Genomic DNA, 12,965 nt, shown 5'->3' with positions numbered 1-12,965 from the left:
CAGCAAATCCTGTGGGCTTGTCCTCAAAATAGATCTAGAATCCAACCACTTACCACCCCCGTGGCTGCCACCAGCCGCGGAGTCTTCATAGCGGCCTCCGACCTGGTCCTGCTCCTGCCCTCTCTGCACGACAGTCTGTCCTCAGCGCCCCGCAGGAGCCAGAGGCTGCCTCCCCTCTGAAGACCACCCTGGCACCCAGAGTCCCCTGACCCGGTCATTTCCTCTCCTGCTGCCCCACCCCGCCCAGCCCAGCCCCCTCCACCTGGCCCCAGCCACACCGGCCTCCTGGACTCTCCTGCCTCAGGGTCCTCTTACCTGTCGTGGGGATGCTCCGTCTCCAGCTGAGCTGACTTGTTCACTTCCTTCAGCTTTTTACTCAAAGGCGACCTTTCCCGAGGCCATCTGCGGCCACTCTACTTAAAATTCCAACACCCCCCAGACCCTTCAAGCCCCACCTCCTTCTCTACTTTTTTTTCTTTTTCACACCTAGCACTGGAATGGAAACTCCAAAAAATGAAAGGCTTCTGCATCTTGCTTAGTGCCATAGCCCAATGCCTCAGGCACTTCCCAGCACGTCTGGGCACTTAGTAAATATCTGTTGAGTGAATGGACCAGCAAATAACTGAATACAAAAGAGATGAAAAGAATGTAAGAGAACTCTACATGCAGCTCTATGGAAACAAGTTAGAAAAGGCAACAAAATGGAAGATTTCCTAACAAAATATAATTTATAAAACTGGTCCAAGTTCTTTTCCTTTTTTAACTAGACGGGTTCACATTTTTATCTCACCTTTAAAGAACAGAAAATCTAGGTGTTATTTAAATTATTCCAAGCTATAGAAAAAGATTTTTTTAACTCTCCAATTCATTTTACAAAATCAGAAGAAAAACTCTAGGTGAAATAGGAACGGAGGGAACTCACATGATAAACTTGAAAAAAATTTAACAAAATTCAGATCCACAACATACATGGGTCTCTTATGAACAAACACAAACAACCCAATAGAAGATGTACAGAGTATACGAAGAGTCACCAGCACCTAAATTTTAATGGGAAACAAACATTTAAAAAGAGGTTCAAAATCACTAGTAGTGAGTGAAGTGAGAATTAAAGTCCCCGTGAAATATCACTTTATAATCATTCAATTGCCCTCAAACTGGTAACAGTCAAAAGTAGCTGCAACGTCCAAGCAGGACGAGGGCAGATGTCTTCCTACCCTGTTGGTGGATGTGAATTCACAGCCCTTCTGGAGAGCAGTGTGGTGGCTGCCCTGAAGGTGCCAACACACCCCTCACCTCAGCAGCGCAGCTCCTGGGAACCCATCCCACGAGGGACAGAAAGCACTGGTGAGGAAGGACCGACGTTTATAGGGTTTGGGGGGTGGCTGATTACCTGACAGTGAATCCACGCCACGGAACACCACACAGCTACTTACAAGAGCGAACTCAAATCAGACCCACTGATGGGGAGGGGTTTCCAAGAGGCACTGATGAAAAAAATTTGTATGAAACTATTTCTGTAACATGAAAAGACCCCAAAACTCTACAACATGTATATGTGCCTGTGTGTGTGTGCACGCACGCGCGTGTGTGTGTGTGTGTGTGTGTGTGTGAGTGTTATCGAGAAACAAGGAAGGGTAAACCCCAAGCTATTAACATGGGTTTACTGGGGACAAAGAAGGGGAAAGTGTAAACAAACAGATAAACAAATACACAAATGACTTATTAGAGAGGTCTGTATATAAACATAACAATATAATGGGAAGCAGCTCTTCCAACTCGAGTCCACTCAGGATCGCTGGAGAGCAAGGTGGTCTGTGCATGAAAAGCTGTCATTGCCAAGTGCTGGCCCCCCTCCCACACTGTCGAAGGTGGAGACCCAGGGCTGAGCCCCCCTTTGCCGCAGAATGCACAATGACAGGGCATTTAGCGCAAAGAGGCCTGGGCACTTCTGGTGCCAGACTTCTGGTACCAAGCTGAGAGGAGGTACTAAAACGATAAAAGATCAAAGAACCAGGTTCCCCTTTTACTGTTTGAGAAGCAGGGGATGAAGCCAAGGCCTCAGAGGCAGCAGACCCAAGGAACAGGGGAGATACACAGGGTTTAGAAGAGAGATGGCAAGAAACTTTCCACCCCTACAGAGTCAGTGACACACGCAGCCTCCGGCCTTGGGATGTGCCCAAGGGCTCCACGTCCACACAGGACGGCAGAGCCAAGAGCAGCCAGCAGCCAGCAGTGTACTGAAATGAATGAGCAAAAAGGAACTTCCAGGAGCTGTGCATGCAGCCCACCCCAAGGGCTGGCCCCAGGCAGAAATCCAGTACCAGGGCGCTGTACTTCCTACTGTCGGGTGGACACACACGGGGCTGGCTTACTTGGGGGGTGTGGGCGGTAGGGAAGGAGGGAAGCCGAGGCGACAGGGAGGGAGCGGGGCGCGCATTCCCCATGCAGTCACAGGCCCACCGAGACTCACCCACAGCACAGAGGTCTGCAAAACGGTCCTCCCCCTCCTCCGCGTGGATCAGGTCATTTCGGCTCTTCTTGGTGGCTGCTCTCTTCAACACTGCTTTAAACAAAGGGTGGGAGGGGGCGGCATGAGTCCGGGCCTCCAGATAACCTGCCTCAGGGCTGGGTGGTGCCCTTGTGGGCGGTGCCAGGAACCAGCAGCCTTTCCAGATCTCTCCTGAAGCTGAGGCTAAGGGAAGGCAGGACGATGCCTGGCCCCCATGGGCCCCTCTCGGTCTTCAGAGCAAAAGGGACAAAGGGATTTTGAGGTTGGGTCCTGCCTGTCCTTCTCTCCACGATGATGCCCACAGGGAAGGCCTGGCTACCATGGAAACCAGGAAACCTCCATGTGGGACAGGGACAGGGCTGCAGCCGGCTGACCCAACGGCCCACACTCCAAGGCCAGGTGAGACCAGAGAAGTCAGGTCAAGGCCGCAGAGGGCCCAGCACAGACTGCTCAAGGCCCCAGGTGTGGGCCCAGGTGTGGCCCCAGGTGTGGGCCCAGGTGAGACCGCAACCTGCGTGGCCATGCTGTCTGGCCCTGTCCTGAGCAGCAGGTGTGAAGAGAGAGCAGCCTTCCTGCCACCGGGTCTGTGCTGGCCCCCGTCCCTGCCCCCGTGGCCCCAGGCTGTGCCAGGGGTCTTTCTACAGCAATCTGGGGGCATCGCCCTGAGCCCTGCGGACAGATACAGCTTGGATTAAACCAGCAGTTTTCAAGCTTGTAGAAGCAGCGCTGTCCAACAGAACTTTCTACGATGACTTGAAACGTGCGGAGACTGAGGATCTGGATTTTCACTTTTGTTTCATTGTAACATACGCACCTGCAAGCTCACACAGTCACGTGTCAGCTGTCAGCTGCCACGCTGGAAAACCCAGCTCTCAGCACAGGCTCCCGTGACCCCCAGGCTGAGCCCACTGCCCGCGATGCCCACTCTGGTCCATGGCACGCAGCCCCCCAGGAGCGTGCAGCTGACCCTCCCAGGGCCTGCCTCCAGAAAGGCCCCGCCCAGGACCATGTTAAGCGACCAACGTGCAGGCACCTGGCTGAGCAGAGGGCACCACGCCTCACATGCAAGCGTGCACACGTGTCACTGCCCGCCCAGCCACCAAAGCCCCGTGGCCAGGCAAGGAGTGCGGACAGCGGTCACCTACCATCGAGAGGGGACTTCTCCTCTGCGTTCTTGTCCTCCTCGGCCAGCATGACTTCCTCTGTGAGTGAGACACAGCCTCAGGCCAGAGCCCTCCTGTCCCCACCCCGACCAGGGCTCGTCCCCCAGGAACACAGCAGGAAGGAGGTGAGACCCCGCCTTCTCGGCCCTCACGCTTCCCGAAGCCGGCAGGGCCCGTGGCTGAGCTTGTCCCACCGACACACACCCCTTGATGGGGTCCACAGACAGCGCCCTGGGAAGAGGGCCTGGCTTGCTCCGCCTCACAAGTCGCCCTCCCGAGGGCAGCCCCCACCCCAGGTGAGCTCGGCCCTGGGAGGGTCCGGGGAGGAGGAGCCAGCAAAGGCCAGGCCAGGAGCACCACGCAGCCCCTGTCCTCACCGGCCTTGAAGATCCACTCCAGGTACCCGTTGAGCTCCCGCTCGATCTGCTGCTGCCGGCGGAGCTTCAGGAAGGCCCGGCGGTTCTCCACCCGCTCGCGCTCCTTGGCGAACTCCCTGTGATGGGCGAGGCCGCAGCAGGAAGCAGAGCAGGTGGGTGTGAGCATGCCCCCAGGCCCCCCGTGTGCGGCCAGAGGCACAGGGACTCAGGAGGAGGCCAGGACGGGGGGCGGGGGGGGGGGTGGGGGAGCAGGCCACGGGCCACCCCTCCGGGTGCCTCCATCACCCGGCCTTTCCCCCCCTCCCCAGCACTTAACAGGCCCAGGTGAGCCCTCCCCCCTCAGGCTCCTGCAGCTCGTAGGGACAGCGCCTCCGCGCCCAGAGAGGGGTTCCAGTGGGCAGGGACAATTCCACCTCCCCCTGGCCTAGAGCAGGCCTGGGCATGCACCCTCTGAGTGCCGGGCCCTGTCATCTGGACAGAGACGCTACAGAGAGCTTCTGGACAACAATCCCCCAGAGCAGAACTTCCACTTTGTTTCTTCTGCTGGTTCAGACCCAGAGCCTTTGCTAGAAGGCAGAGGGACGGGCAGGCACTGGATCGGCTCAGGGCAGCCAGAGATGACAGGGAGACATTCTAGAATCACCCAGCTCCTCAGCCAAACCACTGAGGCTCTTCTGCCCTCCTGGGCCCTCAGCACCACAGCCCCAGTCTCCCAGCCAAGCTTAGAAGTCAAGAGGCTCAAAAGGCCAGAAGGAAGCCATTCACACACACACTGGCACAAGGGCGCGTGCCCACGCACAGACACACGCACACGCGCACACACCTTAGCTCAGGTCCCCAGAGGGCAGGCAGGCACACCCTCAGGGCAAAACAGCAATGCCTGTTCTCTGCCGAGCGAGCGAGCGGCTGTCTCTCCCCCAGGAGGAGCAGCTTCTGGGCTTGGCAGAGGGGGCGGGCCCGGCAGGCCTGGCTCCTGTCACGCAGCCACGGTGAGAGGGAGAGCTTGGCTCCGACCAGGATGGACCCCAAGCCTGAGACTGGTGTCCACCAGGGCCTGAGCTGCTGCAACCCTGGCAATGAGAGGAGACGGCTCCCACCTGGACCTCTCTGCAGGAATCTGCAGGAACGCAGGGCCCCTCGCAGTCTCCCCACCAGGCCAGCGCCATCAACCACACCGGAGGGCAGGAGGGCCTGGGGGTGGCAGTGGGGCGTGACCATACTGCCCGGTTGGCCGAGAGCTGCCAGCAGAAACTCGCTGCAGTGACCAAGGCCTGGCCGCCGGGCAGCCACTGCTCAGGAGGCGGCTGGCTGTGGCCCGCCCTCCCCAGGCTTTGGCCCCACTGGGAGGAAGAGCTGCGAGAGGAACCACCGATTCTGCTTCTCTGGGCACTGGGAGGGTGAGAGCCCGGGGCGTGGCGGGGAGCAAGGCTGAACCAGCTCCAGGCTGGCCCGTTGGCAGCCCTCCTCCAGATATGGCAGAGCCACACGTTGTGTGCTGACCACTGGCCTGAGGGGCCGCGCAGTCTCCAGCCTCCCCAAGGCTGGCAGAGAACCCTGGGGCCCCGCTGCTGGAGCTGGAGGCCAGAGGGAGGGCTCAGCTGAGCTCACTAGGAAAATCAGCCCGTATCGGCTGGTCCCCAGAGGCGACGATGCCCACAGGTTGGGGCAGGGCTGGGAAACACAAAGTTCGGGGCCCCTCACCCAGTCTCCGCTGCTACCCCTGCTTCTTTCTCACGTTCTCCGGAGTAAGGTGGAGCAGGACCCACTCGTGTCCCGCCAGCCTCCCCGCCACACGGCCCAGCACGGGGCCCGCCCTCCTCACGAGTCTGGCCCCCGGCCAAGCTCCCGCACCTGGCAGCCCCAGCTCTGAGCATCGCAGACGCCTCACCCTCTGTGCCTCCGCCCCAACAATTCTATGCATGGGAGACGCTCCCCTCTCCTTGCCAAGCTCATTCCTGTCCCCTCTGGGCCTCAGCTGAGCTGCCCCTTCCCCAGGAGCCTTCTCTGAGCCCCAGGCCTCCCTTGGCTTCCCCATCCCAGCTCGGACCACAGCTCCCCCCGCCGCCCCGACTAGGCGTTCTCATCGGCCCCCTGTGCTGTGGGCCTGCCTGCTCCCGGTGGAGGCGCTTAGAAAGACACACTACTAACAGTCAGAGTCTTACAGGAGGGGCCAAGGCAGGAACACGTGCCAGAGCCAGGGCACAGAGCCCTTGGGCCCAGCCACTGTCCTCTCTGCGGCTGTTCCTTTCCAGACCAATATGATAGCTGCCCCCTGAGTCACGACCTCAGGAGCCTTGGGCCTGAGCAGGAATCTTCAAGGCGGGTGGAATGGAAACTTTCCCCTCCAGCCCTACAGGGAATCTGATGCTCAGGTGGGGGCAGGGAGGCAGGCCAGCCCAATGCCCTCTCCCTCTGTCTACACAGCTTCCTCGGCCCCAGACAAGGGCAGGAGCCCCAAATACCAGCCGTGGTTGTTCCCTGAAGCCAACAGCACTTCCTTGGTCCTCGGCCCGATGCAGGACAGGAGGGCACTATGGGCCACAGGTGTGCTACACCTCACTACCCATGAAGGTAGGAAGCACCTTTCTCCAGGAGGGACCCCAGCACTGCATCCTCCCTTGTCTTCTGCTGGAGGTCAGCAGGGACAGGTGACCAGAGAGGCGAGGCAAGCCAGGGGTCAGGGCTGGGGTGGAGACCCAAGGCCGCTCCATTCCTTCTCCAGTGTCACACAGAAGGGCTCTCTTGTCCCCAGGGCTGCTCAGAAACCGCACCACGAGCCCAGATAAGAGGCAGCAGCAGCCCCTCCCCTGACTCCGGGGCCGGGGTGAAGGCCAAGAGCTAGGGGTAAGGAGGCCAGGGCCAGGGACCACCAAGGGAGAGGTCAGAATGGTAGCACCAAGGACAGGCTGGCTAGAGCTCAGGACGCTGGGAATGACCATCCCAGGGCCAGGCCGAGCCTCGCCTCCCCCACACAGGCCGTGTCCAGTCCCATCTGCCCCCTCCCCGGCCTGCGAACACAGAGGTAGCACGCAACCGCACGGCCGCTTACCCCGAGAGCACGCCCAGCACCAGGTTGAGCATGAAGAAGGAGCCGATGACGATGAGGGGCAGGAAGTAGAGCCAGTTCCAGGTGTTGCCAGCCGCGTCGTTGGTCTGGAAGCAAGAGGAGATGTGCAGGACGGTGGGCAGGACAGAGCCCTGGCCACAGAAGCTCCCCGGCCCTTCTCACACACCGGCAGAGTCCAAGTGCAGGCGGGTCCAGACAGGTAATCCAGGCAGGACCCACCATCACGCCTGCCTGCCCTTGCCCCACAGAGCCCCCCTCTGGGGCTGGGGCCCCCAAAGCACCAAGGAGCTTCATGCTCCTGGCCACTGCTAGCAACAATGAAAAGCCCGGGAGTAGTCCCAGGGGGCCAAGGACTGCCCCAGGTATCCCGCCTGGACACCTCCCCTCTGCTTCCCAGGCTGCTGGACACACCAGGCAGCTCCAAAGACACTCCTCCTTTGTGAAGCCCACGGACCCCAAGGCCCAAGTCTGATCTTTTTTTTGTCTCCTGCAGTTTCCACAGCTCAGAGCAGTAAGCCCTGTGCCGCATTCCCCCGTCAACGGCAAGCCCACAGGTCCCCAGGGAAGAGCTGGGCCTAAGACAGAACCCAGCACCAGGGCCTGGTCTAAATAACCAAATGCAAAAGGTCTTCCCAGACCTTTTGATTTTTAGAGCACAGTGCACAAAAGGGTGAGGCCCTCTGAGTCCAATTCATTTCCACTGTCGTTTTGTTTTCAGGGGCCCCCCGTCGACCCAGCTGAGAGGGATGGAGAGCCTATTTCTCCCCACGAGTCTGGTGCTAGAAGTGAACCAAGAGGGGTGGGTGTTGTGGGCAGGTGACCACCTGGCCCCTCTGCTCCTCTCTTCAGAGGCGGCTCACAAGCCAAGGGCCAGGGCCCTGAGCAGGAGAGAGGCAGGAAGACGGCCCGGCACTGCCCTGAGGCTGGGGCTGATCTCCAGGTGCTGCTGTCAGAATTCCTGCCCTCCACCGTCTGCTGGCCTAGGCAGATTTGCGGACTCTACGCCCGCCAGTCCTGAGTCCGCTGGACTGCCTGCCACTTGTGGCTTCTGATTCCTGGACCCTGATTCCAGGCTGGCCGCTGAGACCCCCGAGCCTTGACCAGAATAGACACTCAGACCCCCAGCTCTACGTCTGCCAGTGTTCCCAGACCACACCTCTGCCAGCCCCACATGCAGCTCTGACCAACGGGCTAAGATGGCCACCAAAGCCGCCAATCTCCCCGAAGGGCACCCTCAAAACCTGCCTCCTTCTGGGAAAAAGGAGAGATGTGCTGCCGTGGCCCCAGCTCCCCTCACCTACTCGAGGACTTGGCTCCTGCAGTCTCCCTCTGATGGACCGTTCCCATCAGTAGCCAAAGCACCCTACTGTCTTCTTAAAAAACAAGACAAAACAAACAAGGACTTGCACTTCTGGGAAGATGGAGTGGACATACTCTTCCCTATTTCTCCCATTGAGTACAATTAACAGCCTGGACATTACATCTAGAGCAAATGTATATTTCACAGAAGACTCTGAAAAGTGGAGAAAAGAAAGCAGATGAGCTGGGACCTCCAGACCCATGGTGAGTTCCCTGTGTTTTTGTTTTGTTTTTGCCTCATATATCCCAGACCTGGGGCTTTAAAAAAGCCTACAACCTGGAAATGCCAAGAGACACAGACAAAAAATACACCAACAAAAGCCAGCACTCTCTCTCTCTAACCAAAGGGCCAGGAAGGGGGGCAAGGCAGACAATAACTGCACTACTCCAGCCAAACAGGGCGGAAAAAAACTGTGGTGAAACTTCCATCCCTGCCAGCAAAGACCCAGGAGGGAGCCTAGGCGACCACCCTCCCCAGACTGTAATGAGGTAACCAACCTCCCTACACTCCCAAACCACAGAGATGTCAGAGAACGACAAGCAGGGAGGTGGGACGTCCTCCTCGACAGATGGTTGATGAGGCCCCCATCCCACCCCACCTCTGTGGTATCAGTGGAGACACACGGGGAGCCTGGACTTCCACCCCCACGTGACAGTAATAAGACACACCACCCCCTCCCCACTGAGGTGCTGCCAGAAAGTCAGACTTTCACCACCACCCAGTACCAAGGCCACACACCCCCCCACCCACACAGTGGGCAGAGACCACGTGGAGAGCAGAAACGAGGCACACAAAACCTTCCCAACCAGGTAAGTACCCTAGAGGCAAGTGGGGAGCCAGAACTACCATCCCGCTCAGCAGTATGGAGAAGACCCCTCAGTGTGACAACAGAGGCCAGGTGCGGAAACTTTCCAGCCTTCTACTCCCACCTTGCAGTAGCAAGGAAGCAACCCCTGCTTCCAGTGACAGAATGGTCAGAGGAAGCCAGCTAAAACAGAGGGCTTAAGTCAGATCCAGGGTCCCAGGACACAAAGCCACAAATGTCCAGTTTTCAACTGACATCCATTTGCCATACCAAGAACCAGGAGGAACACAAACTGAACAAAAACAGACAATTGACAGATGCTGCGATGGTTAATTCTATGTGTCAACTTGACTGGGCCGTGCGGTGCCCAGATATTTAGCCAAACGTTATTCTGGGTGGTTCTGCAAGTGTGTTTTTGGATGACATTAACATTTTAATTGATAAAGTAAAGCAGATTGCCCTCCATAATGTGGTGGACCACGTACAATCGGTTGAAGGCCTGAACAGAACAACAAACTGACCCTCTTCCAAGTAAGAGAAAGTTCTCTATAAGAGAATTCAGACTTCATCTGTACCATTGGCACTATTGGGTCTCCAACTACTGGCTTTCAGACTGAAACTGCACCATAGCATCTCCTGGGTCTTGAGCCTGCCAGCCCAAGTTTACTGCAGATTTGCACTTGCCAGCCTCCATAATCACATGAGCCAATTCCTAATAATAAATCTCTTTTTTTTTTAATCTCTCTCTGTCTCACACACACACACATCACACACACATCCTATTGGTTTTATTTCTCTGGAGAACCCTGCCTGATATAGATTGCCAACACTAAGACGACAGAGGTGATAGAAGTATCTGACAAAGATTTTAAAGCAGCCACCATAAAAATGTTTCAGAGGGTAACTGTATACACACTTGAAACACATGAAAAAATAGAAAGTCTCAACAAAGAAATAGTATCATCAAATAAATAAAAGATACAAAGAAGAACAAAATTGAAAATTTAGAACTGAAAAATACAATAATCAAAATTAAAATCTCAATGGAAGGGCACAACAACAGAATAAAGACAACAAAGGAAAGAATCAGTAAGTGGTAAAAGAGAATAATAGAAATTATCCAATCTAAAAGAGAGAAAGAAAATAGACTTAAAAAACAAAAATCAAACAAGTAAGAAAAAACAGAGCAGAGCCTCAAGAACCTAGGGAACTATGAGAGAATATTTGACATTCCTGTTTCAGAGTAGCAGAGTACAGGAGAAAGAAGAGAAGGCTGAACAGTATTCAAAGAAATGATAGCTGAAAACTCCCAAATTTGGCAAGAGACATAAACCTACAGATTCAAGAAGCTGAGTGAATACCATACAGAATAAACTCAAAGAAATCCACACGACATTTCATTGTCAAACCACGGGAAACTAAAGATAAATTAAAAATCTTGAAAGTGGCAAGAGAAAAAGGGCACCTTACTTACAAAGGGAAACAATTCAAAAGATTTCTCATCATAAAGTATGGAGGTCAGAATGAAGTGGCACGATATTTTTCAGGTTCTGAGAGAAAAAAAAACTGTCAACAGACACCTACACCCATCAAAAATATCCTTCAGGGATGAAGGGAACATCAAGACATTCTCATAATAAAAACAGGGAAACTGGGAGAATCTGTCACCCGCAGATCTACCCTAAGAGAATGACTAACGAAAGTCTCTAAGCAGAAAGGAAATGATTAAAAAAGGAATTGTTAACCATTAGGAAGGAAGAAAGAACAATGAAAAGAGTAAAAATAGGGGTAAATAGATTTTATTTGTCCTTTTGAGTTTCCTAAATCATGTTTGACAGTGGAAGCAAAACTTATAACACGCTATGATGTGGTTATAAACATATGTAGAGGAAATGTTTAAGATAATTGTATTATAAATGGGGGAGGGTAAAGAGATATAAAGAAGGTAAGGTGTATATACTTCACTTGAGCTGGTACAATTATGACACCAGTAGACTGGAATAAGATATAGAGCAACCACTAAAAGACCAAACAGAGGTATACTCAAAAACAACTAGATAAATCAAAATGGAATTTTTTCAAAAGTTCAAGTAATACACAAGAAGGTAGGAAAAAGAAAACAAAGAAACAAAACAACAGAACAAACAGTAAACAAAAAATAAATAAATAAAATGGCAGATGTGAGCTCTAACATATCAATAATTACATTACATGTAAATGGTCTGAATACACCAATTAAAAGACAAAGATTGGCTAGTGACTTTAAAAACATGACCCACCTATGTTTTATCTATAAGAAATTCACTTCAAATATAACAATTTAGGTAGGTTGAAAGTGAAATATGGAAAAAGAAGTATCATATAAACATAAATCAAATTAAAACTGTAGTGGCTATATTAATATCAGAAAATAAATATCAGACAAAGTAGACATCAGAACAAAAAAAATTTCACTAGAGACACAGAGGAACATATACAGGTTTCCCCCACTATTTGAAAGCAGTGCGTTCCTGTGAAACCTTTCCTAAGCCACAAAGGCATAAAGCAAAGAAACAATCACCATAGGACACATCAGCTAACACATACAGAAAATAGATAAAACACAGATGCTCACAGATACAATAGAGCTATGGCGATATGATGGTGAGACGCTGAGTGTAGTTCCCAGGGAAGGAGCTTGGCAGTGCCACTCTTGCCGCTTGGGGTGCACACTGCCTTTATAATGGCTCACTGTAAAGCAAATGTTGAACACTATTTTCTCTTTTCACCTTTTTTCATAAAAGCATAAATCTTCCACGGATTTCTTTTGGTTAGTGGAAACAGGTATTAATGTAGGTCTTTCATAAAAGTGAAGTGGCATTAAGAGAACTTTTGAAAAGTGGGGGATACATTATAACGATAAAAGGGTAAATTCATCAAGAAGACATAGCAATTCTAAATGTGTACGTGCCTAACAAATGAGCTATAACATATGTGAAGCAAAAACTGAGAGAACTGAAAGGAGAAACAGACAAATGCATAATTATAGCTGGAAACTTCAACACCTCTCTCTCAAAAATTGATAAGACAACTAGACAGAAAATCAGCAAGGATATAAAAGAGCTCACCATCATCCAACAGGATGTATAATTGACATTTATACACATAATACACAACAACACATTATATACACATTCTTTTCAAGTGTCCACAAGACATATATGAAAATAGACCATATCCTGAGCCATAAAACAAGTGTCAATAAATTTAAAAGAACTGAATTTTTTTCAAATTTAGCATATCCTCTAACCATAATAGAATCAAACCAGAGACAAATAACAGAAATATAATAGAAAACTCTCCAAACACAAAGTAAACAAACAATTCTAAATAATCCATGGATCAAAGAGGAAGTCTCAAGGGAAATTTAAAAATACATTGAACTGAATGAAAATGAAAATACAAGATATCAAATTTGAAAGACACAGCTAAAGCAGTTCTAAAAAGGAAATTTATAGCACTAAGTACGTACATTACAAAAGAGGGAAAGTCTCAAATCAATAATCTAAACTTCCACCACAAGCAAAGGAAGAGCAAAACAAACCCAAATCAAGTAGAAGAAAGTAAACAGTAAAGATAAAAGCAGAAATCAACAAAGTTGAAAATGCAAACAATAGAAAAAATCAATTTTTGAAAAAGTTT

The 12,965-nt window shown here is 52.2% G+C and overlaps 1 protein-coding gene across 4 annotated transcripts in view; it reads right to left on the bottom strand.

Moving 5' to 3' along the window:
- The window catches only part of CACNA1B (calcium voltage-gated channel subunit alpha1 B), a 191,510-nt gene that overhangs the window by 127,459 nt on the left and 51,086 nt on the right, over window positions 1–12,965 (bottom strand). For 2 of the 4 annotated variants that reach the window (XM_089914093.1, XM_089914095.1), the window contains exons 7-10: window positions 7,102–7,205; window positions 4,053–4,168; window positions 3,658–3,714; window positions 2,474–2,566 (exon numbers count right to left, since the gene is read on the bottom strand). In XM_089914093.1, coding sequence (XP_089770219.1) covers window positions 2,474–2,566; window positions 3,658–3,714; window positions 4,053–4,168; window positions 7,102–7,205 — 370 coding nt within the window. The remainder of the gene's footprint in view (window positions 1–2,473; window positions 2,567–3,657; window positions 3,715–4,052; window positions 4,169–7,101; window positions 7,206–12,965) is intronic. The other 2 variants (XM_089914094.1, XM_089914096.1) reach the window with 1 other exon arrangement.

This window comes from Delphinapterus leucas, chromosome 6 (genome assembly GCF_059928025.1).
Source record: "Delphinapterus leucas isolate spDelLeu-1000000601 "Yukka" chromosome 6, BTC_Dleu_Yukka2, whole genome shotgun sequence".
Lineage (NCBI taxonomy): Eukaryota > Metazoa > Chordata > Mammalia > Artiodactyla > Monodontidae > Delphinapterus > Delphinapterus leucas.
The sequence above is the reverse complement of the archived record's forward strand: the minus strand, read 5'-3'. Positions and strand labels throughout refer to the sequence as shown.